The 19,713-nt window shown below is 36.4% G+C and overlaps 1 protein-coding gene across 10 annotated transcripts in view; it reads left to right on the top strand.

The window, feature by feature from the left end:
- NBEA (neurobeachin) overlaps positions 1–19,713 on the top strand; it is a 458,626-nt gene that overhangs the window by 285,296 nt on the left and 153,617 nt on the right. For 5 of the 10 annotated variants that reach the window (XM_048948328.1, XM_048948350.1, XM_048948320.1 and 2 more), the window contains 2 exons: positions 7,901–8,044; positions 11,053–11,091. In XM_048948328.1, the coding sequence (XP_048804285.1) occupies positions 7,901–8,044; positions 11,053–11,091 (183 nt within the window). The remainder of the gene's footprint in view (positions 1–7,900; positions 8,045–11,052; positions 11,092–19,713) is intronic. The other 5 variants (XM_048948371.1, XM_048948342.1, XM_048948360.1 and 2 more) reach the window with 1 other exon arrangement.

The following is a 19,713-nucleotide window of genomic DNA, read 5'->3' as shown; positions in this document are numbered from 1 at the left end:
TTCATTTGTAAATTCTCTTTAGGAAAAAAAAAAAAAAAGTTTTTAACAGATTCTATTTTGAAAGAATGGAATGAATCATTTAACAGAATTATTTCATTGTTTCATTATCATGTCATACATATTTAAATTCAATCCTCTTTCCTTCTTACCTTATTAATTATATTTTTCTATTGAAACAGTTTGATTACCCTCTTCAGTGCCCTGTTTTAAGAAACCTTTGCTTACATGTGAATATTTTGAATTAATGATAAATGAAATTCCTTTTTGCTGTCAAAACCAAATTGTGAAAAAGCATTGCACGGCTTTGAAAATCAGTACACTCTATTAGCAGACCTGTCAATATAAAAAGTGCATTCCATTTCCACCTCTTGCTCTAATAACCTTTTCTGTGTTACTCAGAGGCAGTTCACATAATCAGAGTATATTGTCAGCTTACTGGAGTTGGGGAAGCATGAAATGAAAATCGCGTTAATATTGATCCAATTCTCTTACTTGCAAGTGTCCTTGATGTCCTTTCCACTGAGCAATAACTGTTGGTGTGATGTAGTTATTTTCCTGTCGGCTCACACTGTACTTTTGAAAAATGGTTGGAAATAGGAATATTTTATTGCTCTTAATTATTTTTCTTGTTTATCATTTGTGCCTGTTTAAGTGATCCACTGCACATCAGGAAATTTGGATTCTTTCTACAATTTATCAAACTGCAGTATCCACCAAGAGGCTACATTTCAAACTGACAGGGATTTGTAAAGGTCATCAGTCATGAAATATGAATCCATTCTTGTGTGTACGAGTTACAGTGGCAAACTATATCTTAATCCAAATATAAACACCTGACTGGTTTAAGTTCCAGTGAGAAGCACTTCTAGCTGCAGTCAGACTGAGGACTGCCCTTCAGGAGTGTGAAAATGCCTTGTAACATCTGCTCTGTCCCCCGCTGGCTCCCTGTAGTCAGTACCAAACCAGGGCAGGTTCTTTCTCACATGCTCAGAACACCTGAAATCTCAAATAAATATAATATTAACAGCTTCTAAAAATTAAGTTCATAGCCCCTTCTGTCTGTAAAATAAAAAAAAAATAGTGACTGCCAAGCATGAGAGCTTCATCTTTATTTTTATATGGGACCTTTTATATTGGTACACAGCACTTTGACTTTAACCACAACTGTTTATTGTTAAAAAAGCCCTCAACCTCTTTTGAGAAGCACATTGACTTTCGCTTTGCCCTTATTCTCAGTTGGTGCCAGTCTCACTTTTATGATGCAAACGTTTGAGAATTTATAAGAGGGAAATGTATACAACAATATTTATTTACAAATGACTCACCAAAAGAAGTTTGTGTGACCTGATGTTAGGTATAAAAATTAAATAAGAGGGATAAATGTTTGGAATGTCTCTGACTAATTTTTCTGATGTTCATCTATTAGGTAATATGAAAACGTGGTTTGCTTTTACTTTCAGTAGGAAGCAATTTCCAAAGTAAATATATGCAATTTTTAATTTCCACACAATTTTCATAGTTTTTCTCCCTCATTTCTTCAAAGATCTTTGATAATGAAAATATGATTTAAGATTCCTCTGGCTTTTATTAAATCTATTAAAACCAGCCCTCCTTTAATGAGAGTCACTTCTCCGATTCTCCAGGGAAACTAAATTATACGCCAGTCAAAGGCACCAGTTTGGGGAACACATTGCAATTTAAATCACAGCCCCAGAAGACACAGGTGGGGACAGTTTGTCACGATGGTTGCGGTGCTTTGCTCCTACAGGGCTCCTGAGCAGGCGCAGCTACCTGCCCCACTCTTCTCACCAAGTGAACCAGCCCTGTGAGGACTGGCTCTGAAGCCAGTAGAAAAGCATCGGGCCAGTGGGGGGGGGGGGGGGTGGTTACTGTGTCGTTATTTAATCTTGCTAGGTATTGTAGAGGTCAATTTGCAGACTGACAAGCAGCCGCTCTCCATAACTGCAACTGCTCTGGGGGTCCCGCTGCCTAATCGAGTTTGTAAAGATTAGCAATGAAAGCAGGATTTTAAACTGTTGTGATATATAAACAGGAAGATGATCTCCTGAAATGTTATTTATATGTTATAAACGGTATTTCCAAGCAATAGTCTTATTGAATGAATTAAAAAAAAAAAAGAGGTGCTTTTAATTCTGTATACACATCAGCTTACTGTTCCTGTAAAAGTTACCATTTGTACAGCAAGCAACAACAACAAAAAATTGTCTTCCAAGAAAAACACTGTTGTTAAATTACATTTTACCTATGATACAGTTTCATGGTTCACATACTCACCTATGAGGCAGTCTGCTGTGAGGAACTAGATCTGTATTCCTTTACTTAATAACATACTAAAAACTACCTTAGATTAAAATTCAGCCACAAAAGCAGCATTCCACAGAGCAGAGTGTATCAGTGATCTGTAATGAAGAAAAGCAGTTTTACCCATAAAAGTTTCTGAGCAGAGCTAAGCTTCACAAAAACTGTACTTTAGATTCTATAAAAGAGAGTTTTTAATTAAATGCAGCATTTTACCATAAAGAGAACAGACTATACTTATGTCAAAACTCCCCTTTAGAAGCCACATAAAACTGTAAAAGACAATATATGAAAAAGCTTTCTTATAGAAAAGAACACCATCCCATGAAGCAGATTTCCAGATGTTTGGGAACATTAGAATTTCCTGTCAGTATATTTAGGTAACATTAAAATGAGGTTAACTTTCCATTCTGCCATCTCTCTTCAAAGATCAAAGAGCGCTCACTGCATAAATTGCCTTATCGGTAATTCGTTGAAGTAAACTATGGAAATAACTTTATAAGAAGCAGTAGTCTCCTTTTGGTGGTTCCACTATTACCAAGCAAACTTTTCTTAAAATTAACCATGCTATTACCTCACTCTGTACTATGTGCAGCAAAGAAAGATCTATTAAAATGTTCTATTTGAATATACTGAATATATTTAATATAATTAAATTCGCAGCACTGAAGGGAGAACCAGAGAGTCCCTTCCTGTGCTCAACTAAATCATAGTAATTAGGGTAAAGTCTAATGAAGTAAACTTACATGAACAGAAATGTAATCAACAGTATCTTTGTATTGCTTATTTTAAAATTTAATTTAGGAACACTGTTTATAGGGTTGGACACTTCCACTGCCTTTGAAGTTCAAATTTTTAGAACCTGTTGTGACCTACAGAATGTATTGATTTAACTGAGAGGCAAAAAGTCAGATATTATTATTTATTTATTTATTTATTTATTGCCTACTTTAGGTGTTTCTAGGGGTGTTGCTGCAAAATAACTTCAGGTCTTCATGTTCTGGGGAAACAATTAGATTTCTGTTCTGTTTTGGTTTTCGGTCAGCTTGCTAATTTCTTTCACTTTTTAAAGAAGATTAATGGCATGTGAAGAGAGATTAGTAAATCCGTGGCAATTCTGTGCAAGTTTACAGTGCAGCTCATAAAACCTTTTAAGAATATGGAAGTTGGGCTTTTGTAGATCAACGATAGTTGGTTTCTTCATGTTAAAGATGAACTTTAGTTATTGTGAAGCTACTGTAGGTAGCCATTTTTAGCAGCAATCAAGAAGATAACAAGTGTTGTAAAAGTTGTTTCTTTTTTAAAACCATCGTATTTGTCTTTACATTCTCCCAAGTACTTTTCAGGCAGGACCTTCAAGTTGCAAGAAATTAGAGCACTAACTTCAGCTGTGCTTCCGTGACTGCCAAGTGACATATTTCCACTAAGTTCTTTGCAGATTGCTATTTTAAGAAATACTTTGCTGCTTATTTCAAGGTTTCTTTCTAAGCCCTAGTCTAGAAAAACATATTTTAATAAGGAGCTTGATTCAACTGATAACATCTTTCTGTTCCAGTTCTGTACGGCCCATTGTTTGCCCAGAGAGGTTGTGGATGCCCCATCCCTGGAGGCATTCAAGGCCAGGCTGGATGTGGCTCTGGACAGCCTGGTCTAGAGACTGGCAACCCTGCACATAGCAGGCGGGTTGAAACGTGATGATCTTGGTGGTCCTTTTCAAGCCAGACCATTTTATGATTTTGTGAATGGTGATTTCTTCAAATTATACCTAGTTCCTTTTGGTTTTTTCTATTTTAATATGTCTTTGAATCATTTTATAGTTAGACTTAGGAACTAACATTGAGATAGAATTTCATATTTTGTCTTTAAATTAGAAGTTCCTTGTGTCTGAAGAGCAATTTTAAATGAAGTATCTGGAAATGAATTTCACCTAATAGTAACTTTGCTGTGGCTTTAAAAAAATCATTTGAGTTTTAAATTTTACAAACATGTAGAAATATCAAATATTCATTTATTCATCACTCCTTTTTATATCATTGTTAACAATACTAGACATAGTTTTATGTCATATAATATTTTATTCGGTTTGTTGTCTGGTTTTAAAGAGACAAGTTGTTTTTCTTCTTACTCTTATTTTGAGAGCTCTTCTTATTTTAAAGCCTTTTTGAAGTCATCTTGAAATATAAAAATAGAACATCTGTGACAGATCTGTTTTGAACATATTTCACGTTTCAGGATCCAAGGAGATCTGGTGGTCTGTGGTATTCGCTTGTTAATTTCTTGATGAATGGGTAGAAAGGCCAAGAAGTGCACTCAGTACAGCACGTCTTCTGAAGATAGATGATCTCAAATAAATTCTATTCCCAATCAGTTTTTGATTTGTTAGGTGTTAAACCATTTCTTTGTAAGGACAGTGTTTACAAGCCTTGTAATGAGACAGCCCTGTGAGACCCTACTCTTCTTGCTGTAATTTTGATAAATGGAACTCTAATTCATAAAGGATATAGTGATTGAAGGGCAACTCTGGGTCTTGTGCACTTTCATTTAGATAAATGTTTAGTACAGTACAGCAAAACTGAGGCGCACTCAACAAAGTGATAAATTTAAACAACAGCCAAACCAGAGCCTTTTCCATCATGAGAAAGAAGCACCATTTACTATATTTTTTTCAGATAAATGTATGTTTGGTATTATAAACCAGAATGGATCTTAGAAGCATTTGTCTTGTTGCTAAGCTCCAAATTTGCCAAACTAATCCATCCTACTCCACCACATTGCATACATGACTGTATGGCAATACTTCTGTAATCTGGTTACTGGAACCCTCATCACAAGAGATTTAAAATGCACTAAATTTCAAATGCTTCTGCCGATGCATTCTAGTAATCATTTGGGACTTGGAACTTTTTTCCAGTAATTTTAAAAATATCTCTTTGTGCACAAATAATTTCAAGGATAGTCACTAATCTAATCATTTGCTACAGAAATTACTGATGCTATGATTATTCCAGATTAGAATTCTGTGAGCACTTCATTTGAAAATCACCACTTCTTACAAATTACAGAAACTTTCATAACACTCACTAGAAGGTCTGTTACAGCACATTACTCCTTTGTGTTTTCCAGAATTCCAATTCTTGCTCCTTTTCATAAATTAAGGAAAAAAAAAAAAAAAAAAAAAAAGATTCATTTGTACATTGGGTGAATAATTACAGATTGTTACACTAAATAGCAATCCGTATAAATGAGGTAAAGAACACAGCCTATTTTGAACACAGCAAAAATATCAGTATACCAATATAGATACTGACATCAGTATTATCTTATCTATGTGAGTATCAGCACAGTGCTAATGGAGAGAGTGACAAGTAGGAAGACTAAAGACATTGACCTTAATTTGGGGCTTATAGAAAAAATTGTTTTTCTTCCTTGTGTGTCTTAACCATGTTCTTTCAGGAATAGCAGTTTGAATTATAGAAATCTGGAAGCTAATATTAGACTATTTAAAATGGGAGACTATCTCAGCTTGTGGTGGTGTTCAGTGTCAAGTGGCGTATTTACAATGATCTTCAGAGTAAAGATACTAAAGGAGTAAAGACACTGTATTCCAGTATTTTTATTTGCTGCAACTCACCTGTATATGAAATAATTAAAAGAATCATGTAAGAGTAGAGAGAAAATTATAACACCTTCCCCACTGTTTTTAATAACAAAACTGTCGGGCAAATCACTTCAGGTCCATGCGTGTATCTTCATTATCTATCTGCTTACTATGTTCCAGTTAGCTGTCCTGTTTGCATACGAGGGCATGAGTTTTAATGGGCTTTACCTCATCATTTTACATCTGCCATAGTGATATTCTCTGTGTGAAGATCAGGCATTGTGGAAGATTATCAAAATTCATGCTCATTCAGCTTTGCTCAGATTTCACCCCTATTTCTCTAGCTTTGTAGAAAGAAAATTTCCAAATTGTGATATAGACAAGAGACTAGATTTCTTTTTTTTATTTCTTACAGCATAACTGAAGATGCTCAGATTTTATACAGGTCAAGGTGAAGGTGCAGGCTTTTGCATTGTGGAAAAAGAGAAAGCTGTCTACCCTAAAGACTACTATGAGTGTGTAGAACTGAAAATAAAACTGATGACCTCTCCTCAGAAAAAAGAAATAAACACTGTGTAGATGTCACAACAGTACATGAAAGCTACTGGCGGTTCTAAAACAAAAACTATGATTCTATCATTGGCCACACTATGATTTATTTCCTAAATTATGTCAGTGAACTCTGAGGTGCACTGGTAGGACCTTCCCAAAACACATGATGATATATCATCCGCCCTAAGGAATGATCAGTCTAAGCAAAAAAAAAGTCAGTAGTAGGCAAGAGGAAAAGCTAAAACCTTCTTGTGAGGCAAGGGTGAGGGAGCTGATTATCCCCTTCTACTCTGCCCTCATGAGGCCCCAACGGGAGCACCTGCATCCAAGTCTGGGGCGCTCAGCATAAGATAAAGATTTGTTGGAGTGGGTTCAGAGGAGGGCCACAAAGGTGATCAGAGGGCTGGAGTATCTCTTCTGTGAAGAAAGACCAAGGGAGATGGGCTTGGAGAAGAGAAGGCTCCAGGAAGACCTCGTTGAGAACTTCCAGTACTTGAGGGGAGAGTATAAAAAGGAGGGAGACCAGCTTTTACACAGTCAGATAGTGATAGAACAAGGGAGAATGACTTTAAACTATAAGAGGGGAAATTTAGGTTTGATGTTAGGAAAAAATTCTATACTCAGAGCGTGATAATACACTGCAAGACATTGCCCAGAGAAGCTAAGGGTGCCACATCCCTGGAGATACTCAAAGCCAAGTTGGATGGGGCCTTGGGCAGCCTGAGCTGGTGGGTGGCAGCCCTGCGCACAGTAGGGTATTGGTAATAAAAGGGGTCTATGATCCCTTCCAACCTAAGCCATTCTATGATTCTGTGATTCTATAAATTCACACATGGTTGGACTGGATGATATTGGAGGTCTTTTTCAACCTTGGTGATTCTATGTCCATGTACAAACGTTTTATTGTCCTCCTTAAAACACACAAATACATATCAGACTTCCATCACCAGGCATGTGTGTTCTGAATCTTTATATAGCCTACCTTGTTAGTGTGAATTGAGATAACCAGTCTCCTACCCCACCTTCCTGTCATTCCTGTCTTCCAAGGCCGAAATTTTGAATTCCCAAAAGCATCTCCCTTACTAAGAGCAGGTGATTTGAGTTCTGAGATGTCAATCAGAGGACACCAGGAACTGAAGAGAAATTTCTGCTGAATTTCTTGCAGGTTGAAAGCCAAAACATAGAACATAAAGCAATAAAATAATTATTAGCAGCAGGAGAGTCTTTGTGAAACAGTTTCTGTTGTATTCAAAATATATTTTGGATCACAGACTAAGACTGCGTAGTTTTTATTAGACCTTGATGATGTCTTAGAAAATGTTCCTTCCCTTTTTTTTAATAAAGACAGTTTATGCTTTATTTTTTACTACTTGACTTAAATTGTTCTAAACATAATTCAGCTATATTCATAACATCTATAACTTTTCTTAGGCACTGAAGAAGATGTAGTAAAATCCAAGAAAACTTTCCGAAGTCAAGCTGTAGTAAATCAGAATGCAGAAACAGAGCTTATGCTGGAAGGAGATGATGATGCTGTTAGTCTACTCCAAGAGAAGGAAATTGACAACCTTGCAGGTAAATGTGATTTTTCATTACAACTGGGATAAATGACAAAAGACTTTTTGTAACTTGTTAATTCTGAACCTTTGCAGTTAGTCTCTTAACATTGAGAGCTAAGTATACAATTACACTGAGAAGAGGTTATTTATGTTCTAGATGTAGTATGTCCTGCTTTTATGAACTGGGGGAACTGATTGCAAAACGTGCCTGTTGCTCAATCTTTCTACAGAGATGTGAGAAATAACCAGTACTCTTATTACTGCCTATGACTTTTTGTTGAAGATTTTATTGAAAACCACTATGGAATAGTTCTGGCTGAAATGGAAGTGGGAACTTAATTCCACAATTCAGTGTTCTGTGAGTCACTGTGGCTGTGCCCCTGCTGGCACCCACTGCTGTCACTGTGGTGTACTTCAGCCCAGTAGGGGAAGAAATAATGCCTGTTGTAAATAGGGACTAAAAAAGAATGTGGCTGTAACCAAGGTATGAGCTTCATTAGTTGAAATATGAATGGGGATTGAATCTTCTGTAGAAACATTCACGAAAGATTCTCTCTTGTCCTTTCTCCCCATGTGAAGGTCTGCAGTGAGGTCTCTGTTTTATCCAGGTTCCAGCATGTTCTGTTAAAGCTCTGTCTTGAAGAAATATTGTGTTTCCTGGGGAAGTAGTCTGGAAAGAAAGGCATGCTGGAAGTTGAAAATGCAATCTCCTCTCAGATGAGATAAAAATGTGAGAACTGTGAAATGCAGTATGGATTTTTTTTTAGGTTAATTTACTTAGGAATATCTTTATTAAGTTACTCGATTAAGGGGAAGCTTAGTGATGTCTGAGGATTTTTTTCAGTATAATTGAATTTCTAAAATAGCTATCTTTCTTTGCTCTTGCATTTTCTTCTGATGCCATAGTGGAAATTTGTAGCAGAGATTATAAACGGATGTTTAAAAAACAAACCCTAAGTGGAATTTAGTCTCATACTTTGAAACTAGAGCAGAGGGGAAGTAAATATTTTTACTTGAGAGCAACCTTCAGAATATGATTATCATAGATAATATGTCAATGTGCTTTCTCAATCTACAGCTAACTATTGCTGAAACGCTGTTATTTTAAGTTAATAAAACAATAAAGCAAGTAGGGCTGTTATTGGGATAATTTGATCAATATCCCTTTCTCCTTTAGAAGGGAAAACTCGGTATTGTTTTGGCTAAGTTCTCATATCTAAGAGCACTGATTCCAGCTAAAAATGTGTACCATTTCTATAGCTTAAGGGCTGCAACAAGCAATTATATTCAAGTATATATTAGTAGATCGAAGCGCTCACAAAAATTCTTGCCCAGTCTGGAAAATCTCACAGTCAGCTCTGAAGTTCCCAGATATGCCCCACGACTGTCTGTTCAGTTAAATCAGCAATCCCTATACCTACATCCTTCTGAAACAATTATTATTATTATTATTATTATTATCCTATTGTAGTGATTCCATAAGTATTTCTGTGAAGCATGTGCATCTTACTGCGCAGATGACATTCCCTGCTCATTTAGGACATAGAACAGTAGTTCTAGTCCTTTGCTTCTACAGTTTGTATAAATTGGGAGATATCATAGGTATTAGCAAAAGACAAATGATAGAAATTGAAACAAATTAACTTTTCGTGTATTGACAGTCCCACCAGTGTCAGCAATTACTCTTTTTTTTCCCCATCAACAGTGAGAAGGGAAGCGAGGTGTTTCCAAGACAGGTGAGGTGGTATGAACTTGGTGCTATAAATGTACCAAAAACCATGAATTTCCCAAAAAGAACTTACTTTCCACAGTCTTGCTTTTACATCAGATTAACTGCAACCGTACATCTTCAACTGTTGCTCATTTCTGAAGTGGAAATATTGCTGAGAGTTAATGGTCACACCTAGTATCATAAGTCTTGTGCAATTTTTGCCAGTCAATCAATAATTGATTTTGCCAATCAATCTCCATACCCTGTCTGTTTTCCTGTGTGGTTTTGCCTTTAGAGAGCACTGCTTTCCTCAGTTTTCAGTATGTACATTGTGACTCCAAAACTTGAGATCAGTAGTTGAAATCAAGAGAATAATTAGGCAAGGAAAGTGAGTTTTCTGCCTAAGAAGTTTAGAACAACCTCTGTCGGATCTGAAGAGCAAGTCCCAATAAAGCCTGCTCTTGCCTAATTCTGAGGAGTTAATGTTGATCTGGTGAACGTGATCTTGAATTTTTTTTAGGTATATGAAGTTATGGTACATCACAACATCATTTTTATCTAGTTAATGTACAAAGTGGAATGACACATAGGAATTTCTATATTCAGATATGCCCCCAATTTACCTTTAAAGTTAAAATCAATATAAATTTGGTTTATAATGATTTGGATTGCCTCAATAAGGGATAGGAATTAAACAAAATCATTATAAACTAGATTTAAATTGATTTAAGATTGCCCACATTTAACTACAACAATTTAACATTGTTTATTCCAGGAAAGTAAGGTAGCTTTTAAAAAGCCATCTTCTAAGGTTTCAGAAAACTTTTAAGTAGAAGAATATAAATATTACAATATTTTGATATATGAAGTTAAAACTAAAAAAGGAAAGTCTGAAACAGATTGAGACTGTTCTTACAAAGTTATCTTTCTACATACCTTTTGTTCCAGAGACTCTTTATAGTTTTTCATCAACCATGTGGCACAAATCAATGTAAAGTTCACTTTGATAAATTACATATGGGATGGAGAATTTTTTAGATAATTATAGTCTGAATATTTTTATTATATAATCTTAGTATTCCATATGTTCTGATGGCAGTTAGTCAGATTTCATTATATTAAGTAGCATTTTAATAAAATATAAAAATCAGATTTCATATTATTATATTCTTAGCATTATGAATTCTAAGTTTGCATCAGGATTTTTAACTGAAGCAGTATTTTACCTGTCTTGCAGAGTAATGACTTTTTAAAAGATGTTTTTCTTGTTTTAGCATTTACTTATTAAAGCGTTTTACATTTTTCTGTTTCAGTTTTATCTCCTTTACTTCCCAGACTGTTCACTTCAAGAGGCAAGTCACTTCTCTGTTAGAACTAATGACTGAGATAGCCCAGTCTATTCTAACAGTTTTCTAATTTATTGTGAACCTGTGATTAATACAACCAAATCCAGTGTAGTGACTTGATATTACTAACTCTTCCTTCTTTTTCATTTCGATTTTCTAATGCTCCAGCAGAGCTCTCACATGCTTACCTTTTCTCTTAAGAGCCTGAAAATGCAAGTTTGCTAGCTAATAAGTTTGTCTTCTTACTATTGATGATTTTTTTTTGTCAAAATGAAAAATATACAGATGTATTCTAATATGAAAAGTTAGTATTCTCAAAGGGAAACGTGTTTTAATAGGTAATTAATATTTATTAAAAAGAACATCTGCACTAAAATAGATCACAGAAAGCAGATAAGCATTGAATCATTTATGTTTTATGTATTTTACTTTTATAAATACATTCTCTTTGTCGTGGAGTTGCAGATGGTTTGCTGAGAGTTGTTTGTGCACATCTGAGAGCAGAATTTAGCCTGCATGTTCTGTACAAGTCATATGGCTGGTGGCACTAGCAAATAGACCCAGCCAAGCACAAGAGCCCTGACAAAGTCTTTTGCTACACTCTAAAAAGAAGTTTCTAGTAAAGAAGAAAGGAAATAAAGATACAAAGATGTAAGGCTTTGGACTATTTTAGGAAGTCAGAAGGCTTTGGTGGGCATCTGTCTGGTTACTTGCATGGGCTCAATCAACTCAGAATATGACTTTCTTGTAAGCAATGGAGAATTACAGCCTCAAAGCACCCTTACAAGAATAAATGCATATTACTCTCTCCATTCTATAGAGACTGAGCAATTCATCCGAATAAGCCCAAGGAAAACCACCAACTTTAGTGAGCCTTTAATGAGTCTCAGTCTTAATGTACCTTAACTTTTACTGCAGAATCTTCCTTTCTTCTTGGACAGATGTCTCCAGATGGAGGGAACCCCCCCCTGACAATACAAATGTGCCAGGAAAATTTATGAAAAGCAGCCTGGCACTGCCTCAACTTTTAGCGACTTCAGTATAGAAATCATTCTAGAAAATAGCATTACTATTTCTCATAAACATGATCATCCACCCAAGCCACCGTAGCTAACTAATCCTTGTTAGCTTAAAGACTAAATGTGATACACGTTCTATCCAGACTTTCTGGTAGTGTGCTGAGCGTATTGACTTACTGCCCTTCGCTAGGTCATGAGCATTTGACAGCTTGTATTATTATTAATGAGATATAAGACCTTTCACTTCCAGGTCATCTGTTTGAAGTCCAGACAAGACTGGTGGTAACCAAACATTATCAACATCTGTTTTGTGGCCTATGCAAAATAAGCCTTTTGTCTCTTTTCAGGCAGAAACCATCATGATTTGAGCAATTTCCAATTGAAAAAAAAAAAAAAATTATTTGACACTGACTTTATGGGAAATTGGAATCGTGCCCAAACATTCTAGTACATAGAGCTACAATTACAATTGTATGACAGTACCTACCAAAAAAAAAAAAAAAAAAAAAAAAAAAGAGTAAATCATCTAGCCCTTAGGGAAATTTTCTATTTCAGGTTCTAACAAAGGACTCATTTTCATTTCTGAAATTATTTGGTAGCCTCGCACTGGTCCAGATGCAGCAATGAAAACACTAACACACCAAGCAACTGCACCCAGGGCCACAAAAAGCTCACCAAATAAGTATTTAGGATGGAAAAGATAAAAATTAAAAATGAAGTCATCTTTATACATCTAAATAAAACATATTTAATATTTATCCATATAAACATATATATATTTCAATATGGTAAAATATCTTGTGGTCAAAATCAGAGGTTGATTTTTCTTTACAAGATCTGATTAGTGTAGAAGAAAAGTCTGCAGCTTTTTCTTGCTGATTCTTAAGGAGAAATGTAGGGGCACATTTTCAGTGCTTTTCTTCTGTTCCGTTCTCAAAATGATTCTCAGGTAAATAGGATAATTTCTGTCAGTTTTATTGGTGTAATTAGATGAATGGTGGTTTTCCATAATTAAATAAAAGAACAATAACTTGGGCTTCTACTGTGTAGGCAGATTTTGAGATTTGATTTTGAAGGAAAAAAGTGTCATTTTCTTGGTGCCAACTAGAAATAGTTTTATTGCATCATTTGCTGTCAAAATAATGGGTTGAAGGCATTTAGAGTGTCTCCAGCTGTGAGCACAGCCGACCCATCTTATAGAGAAGAGGAATCATCCTCACCCCTCTCAAGCTCCTGGAAGGCAATCATGAGACTATTTACAAGAGCACTCATCTTCCCTCTCAAACCCTTCTGCGGCCTTCCCAATGAGTACTCTTCTGCAAGAAAACAGTGATGCTTCCTAATAGTTCTTTCTCATCCTCCAGCAGATTGCACCTCTGAGGCTTCCAGAGTCAGAGGTAGTCCTTATTCTCTTTTTTTTTTTTCTCATTTTCTTTCTCCCTCCTCTTACTCTTTTACTGTCCATGTGCAGGTGGCTAAGGCATCTTAAGCTTTCACTTCTTTTGAAAGGTGGCAATCCACACGTCACTTTTATGCTTTTTTCTTTAAAGAAAGTATTTATATGTGCTCACAAATACATCAGTTAAGTATCAAAGTTCCATTAGGAAATTCCCCCCCAAAATATTAATATTTCTCCTATTTTATCAAGCTCTTCAGTGGAAACTATTTACTGAATTCAGTATGCTCCTGAGTAGTTTTCTCTTCCTGAAGTCCATTTTTCTTGCAAATTAGTATTCCAGATAGAAATGTTGTTGGAGGGGTTGCTTACTTGGGGTAGAAACAGGAATGTGGGAGAAGTGATTCTTTTTCCCTTTTTATGGCAGACATGTAACTGCAAAAGCTTTGTACTTCCAAACATGGAAATTTCATTCAGCCAAATTTCCACAGTTTCTGCTTATTATATATTCAGATTTTGATCCTCTAGTCTAAGTATAAAAAAGAGAAACATATTTGTGTGAGTTTAATTTAGAATGTAGATTCAGGCATAAACTGAAAACAGTTCTACTTATGATATGCAGTTGGCTTTCGCATTGAAAACAAACAAACAAAAAAAGGCCTTACGGTTTCTCTAACATTCTATTTTTGGACATCTCAGTATTTATTCTAATCATTTTTTCCACATTACTATCCAAAATAGTTAAATATTTTATAAGGTAGTTGTCAGTCACAGATGATAGTGCTTGTTAGGACAGCTTTGAAGAGCTCTTCTGTTTGTACCTTACTATGCCCCATTCTAAGGCTGAGCATCCTTGACTTTTAGAATGGCAGCCAGATTTCTTTATTTCCAAGCTTTAAAATTAGTTTAAGCTCTCTACTTACGGTGTAAAGACTTCAGAAATACAAGCATAGATATAAGGAGCCATCCTCCGCAGTTAGGCACCTTATTTCATCTTCACTATGCAATTGATTTCTATGGGAAAATCCGCCTTCTCCAAAATCTTCATAGGACCTTGCAGGGACCAACCCAAATAGGTGAATGGTAGGAACAGCATTAATGGTACCTACACTAAACACTTTCTCTGACTTGTGGACAGAGATTTTTCCATTTTGTTTTTGTCACTGATGTTACAGAAGCTAGCTAGAAAACCAGTTGAGCAGGCAGTGTTGATTGGTCTTGGATGCATTGGTCAGAAACCATACAAGACTCCATCCAGTACATTTGAGCAGTCCTCACTGGTAGCCTGTTAACGTGGGCCCTTTTACCTTGGCTTTCTGAAGAAACAATATTTCTGTAAGCATGCTCTGTCAGCCTCCATTTTTTTTAAATTGTGAACTTGGAAAAAGCCTTAAATAAAATGTAATACATGAGCAGGGGGGTTCAGAAAAAAAAAAAAAAAAAAAAAAAAAAAAAAGATGCAGTGAAATCAGGTCTAAATATATATATAAAAAAAAGCCCACATGAGAGAGACTGGTGCCTCAGTTCTCCTTTTGCAAGGAACTGGAGAATCTTTGTGGGATAGTCTTTGGGTGTACCAAAGTGTAGATGAGCAGAGCATGCCATTGGCCAGTAGGCAGTTATACTCAGAAACACTCTTCAGTCATTCTTGTTTAGAATGTGATTTAGAAACACTCCTATTTTCAGAAAACATTATGGAGTTAGAACTATTTCATTTTAGATGATTCTTCCAAATATACCAGGCAAGTGAGATGCTAACTCAACAACTTCTTTCTTTCTTCCCACACATGTATCTGAGTAGCTAACCAAAGAAGTAAACTTAAAAATATCATGAGCTATCTGAACGTAATACTTCCCTTCACTAAAGTCCCAAGAAATACAAGGCTTTCGCTTTATCCGGAAGAGCCTTTCCAGAACAGAGACTGGAGGAAATTGAAAACTGAAGACTCCCATCTTTCATTTCATTTCTAATCAATTGAGCTCTATCGGCATGACAAGGTACACGGGCTGGACTGTATAAGATACCTGTCAAGTCTGGTGCACTCAGCCTTGCAACTGGGATTTGATCCCTCGTGTTCTTGACTTATTACAGTGAGTTCCTGTTGCAGCAGTATATTGCTATAGCAGGATGCTATCTCTGCTTTCATGTTTCTTCTTCTACTATCAAATATACTTTTCTAAGGTGTGCTTTTTTCTGTTACTTTTGATTAAAAAGACAGCTGTAGTGGTTGTCTCAAAGAAAACCTGTCACTTACGTGTCCACATTTAGAATCACTTAAGGCTTTCTAGGTTGAAAAAAAAGTGCCTTAAATTTTATCTAAGAATGAGGAGAAAGCCAGCACAGGTCATATTGCATTAGTGTAGTGTACTCACATCTGGATGCGTTGCTAAACAATCAAGATTTTAGTTTCTAAAATAGCTTAAGTTACTCAGAGCTTCTAAGATACTGCTCCAGGCAGAGCACATTGTATGAATCTAATTTTGAAGTGGCAAAGGTATGCACTGCAGTAGTGAGGTCCTTATCTGAAGCACTGAAGTTTCTGACCAGCTGTAAATCATTACATGATTTTTTCAGGTATTATTAATACCTTATCATCTGGCAGGTTGGTGCTTGAACACGTCCTGGAACAACACTAAACCCATGTAAGCCACTCCAGGCTTTCACACAGTTATAAAGCTCTCATGTATGCCACCAAGCAAGTCAGCCTTTACCCCCGTAAAGGGGCAAAAGTTGATGTCCTAAACTGCTTTAGTCTGTTAGACACGCAGCTTATTCTTCTACTGAACCATAGGTGAGCAGATACCTAAGAAGATTGAGTTTGGTACAGTATTGAGCTTGTCTCTGTGTATCCTGTAACCATTCTGTTAAGTGCTTGCTTTCCATCACGCTCTGAACTGTATAAAGAGCTACATATTCCTAGGAATGCTATGAGACATTTTCCTAAGGAAGTATTAGTATTTTATATTTTTCTTTTAATGTGACCAGGAAGACTTGGAATTCTATTTACCTGTAAGTGTGTCATTTAATTCAAATCTATAGGAAGTATGCATACATTTGAGAGAAAATGGCTTATTTTTTCTTAAGCAACACTATCTTTAAATATATTCACAATGTCATCGTAACTATGTATTTTAATAGCTTCTTACTGTTTTATTTGCAGTTGTAATGCATAAAATTACTTTTATTTACATTTTATTTTTAATCAAACGCATTTGTTTGCTGTTATGGCACCACTTAAGAGAATTGAGTCACTGTAATTGTTTAGTTATTTCTGTTGGAAAAAAAAAGACCATTGAATTTGATCTTTGATGTTAGTAGTAGTGCTATATGGTTTATGGAGGAGAAAAAGGAAAAAGTAGGGAAAATTTTGGATATCATGGCCTATCCACACTGGCATTGACATTCAAACAAACAATAAAAATCAATCCCTCCCTCACAATGTGAAACATATGATTGTGGAAGAGTAAAAAGCCAGGAAAGTGAGCTTTGAAAACTTTAAAAACAGGAAAGGAGTTGGGATTGTTATTCAATGCAGGAGGAGAAACACAGGACTATAACAGTCGCATTTAGAATACGGTTCTCTTTTTTGCAATCAAAAACTTGTGCAAATCGTTTTCTTCATTGCAACTGTTGAAAGTGATACATGAAGGGAGATGTGTAGATGCACTCTTCTAGAAACTTTGGCTTGAATGAAGGAGTTGCTCCCTGTATCTGTGATGGTGGAGAACAAACTGAGGGCCACCATCCTCACGTAAGTCCAATGAATTTACTGCAGAAGTCTTTTCAGAGAGTACTTTGTTTCAGAACTTTTGATGCCAATAGGATCCAAGAAAAAAAAAAGGAAAGAAAAAAAAAAAAAAAAGGCTGAATTCTGCAAACTTCTTTAGGAATCTGCAAATTTCTTTAGGAATCACAAGTTCTTTATTTATTATTAATGTGGCAGAGCTTGTATGAGTGTTAGATTAATAATAACATTATATATGCGTGTGTGCGTGATATTAATTTGTTGAAATATGTTTTGCTTTCTTGACTACAAGGCTTTCCCCAAAGGCTTCTGGTGCTTATCCCTGTTTCTGCTTGCATGTCGTGTAGTTTATCTGACATAAACTGAAGTTTTGGGTGTGAGTGAGCTTTTGTTGTCACACACAAATTGTGTCAAATATAGGGACTTGTGGTCACTTTTAATGGAAGCTGGTGTCAGATACATTTGGCTTTGGAATGAAACTGCTGAGGGAATTTCAGTTGTCTTATTTCCGGCACACTGTGGCTGACGTTTAATAGTTATCCTTAACTTTATTCTTGGTGTTTTTTTTTGGTTTTTTTTTTTTTGTTTGTTTGTTTTTTTGTTTTTTTAGGTATCATATTGAATTACCATTATAGTTTATACAAACTACTTTACCTAGTAATTAGTTTCAACTGTTCTGTTCTGTGTTTTCCATGCTAAATCCTTTATGAAAAAGAGATTCTGTTTTTTTTCTTTTAGAATAGCGACATCTCAGCATTAAATGTGGCAATACTCACCACTTTTTATCAGAATAATTATCAGGAGACCGTAAAATATAACTGGTCTGGATGACTGGAACCATTTTCAAAGTATTTGGCCCACTGAGTTTTTTTCATCTGTTAATAATCACCAAAATACTACTTTTAGACTTGTAAGTCTGCAGTAGGTAAAACTGCTTGCTTCTGTAATTCAGCATGTAAGAGAGCATACCTTATCTTACTGAGGAAGAATTACACCCAACTGTCTTAGTAAATGTATCTCTGGTGTAATTCTCAGACTCCTAACCATACCCCATGTTCAACTCTTCCAAAGTTTATGAAAGCAAAAACGTTTGAAGTAACTTTTCACAATATCACTCTTTTGGGGCTTCCCTAAAGAGTTGGGATTGTGTCAGTGGTGCTTTAGAAGATCTCACACTCTCTCACCTGTTGGAGCTTTTTGCTTGCATTGATTTCCTTGAAAAATACAAGCACTAGAATATAGCTGCAAGAACTAATGCACCAACTGAAGTCTCCATTGAACAAAAATTAGCAGAGAGGAGGAGAGAGGTTACATTCTGCTTGTATTCAGTGGGACCCCGTAATCCCACAGTCATTTACTTTTGGAAAGGAAATATTATTTTAAAATGTATACGTGCAGTAGCGTTTATTTTAGAAATGTAAATCACATGTGCAGACCACAGGGATCGGGCAGAGTGGAAAATCCTCCATTTGAGCAGATCACAAAACTCTCGGATCCAAAGTGATTCCTGCTTTGCTTTTAAGGCCAGAACCTCTTTGTTAGCTCGCAGCCTCTCTGCTGCCCGGACCGCTTCAGGTTGACAGGAGGCAACGAAATAACTCGGAGATGCTCTCGTTTAGGGTCCAAACAGCTGGCGAGCGCTTCAACCGAGCGTTCTTTTCGCCAAGCCCCGAGTCTCGGGATGAGCGGGAGCGACCACCGCCTCTCTTTTCCCCTGGAGCCGAAGCGTGACGGCGGCTCCATCCCCACCCCGATCCCCTCACGGCACCGGCACGGCCGCTCTCCCCGCTCCCTTCTCCCCTCCCGAGCGGCGGCTCCGCGGTGCCCGGGGCTCAGCACCGCGTGGGAACGAGCCTCGGCGCTCGGCTCAGGTGTGCCCGGCTTTTGTTCCATTATATTGATAAATCGGGTGCGTTGGAAGGGGACCCAGAGCTTCCCCGATAGCCCCGTAGCCATATGGAAAATCCTCAATATTTTGATTACGCTCTCTGTAAACATTTTTATATCGGATTCTTAAAATGCAGAGACTGTCCCAAAGGGGATTAAAGCATAATCCTCTCTCTCTATAGCTGTAGTGGATTAATTTCGTATTCTCTCAGTGGCTGGTTTGCTCCCTGAAGGCTACAACAAAAAGACTCCGTGCTCCTTAAACGTGCTATGGAATTGGAAGTTGTAATTGGAGATTTCCAAAGGACAAGTGTAAAAATGACACACTGCTAATGCCGAGTATTTTGTTCGCGTTGTGCTTTCGGGAGAGACAAAAAAAAAAAAAAAAAAAAAAAAAAAAAAACTGCCAAGATTATTTTTTTTTTTATAACTTAGTTTGGACTCCCTCCCCTCGAATCCCTAATTCATCCACTGCTTTAAAAATTCTTTCGGCTGCTTTTTTTTTTTTTTTTTTTTTTTTTTTTTTTTTCCCGAAACAGAGAACGTTTTCTCTTCTGCAAAGCAGAATGCCGCTGATGCG

Source organism: Lagopus muta, chromosome 1 (assembly GCF_023343835.1).
Source record: "Lagopus muta isolate bLagMut1 chromosome 1, bLagMut1 primary, whole genome shotgun sequence".
NCBI classification, from domain to species: Eukaryota; Metazoa; Chordata; class Aves; order Galliformes; family Phasianidae; genus Lagopus; species Lagopus muta.
This window is presented reverse-complemented; position numbering and strand designations above follow the sequence as displayed.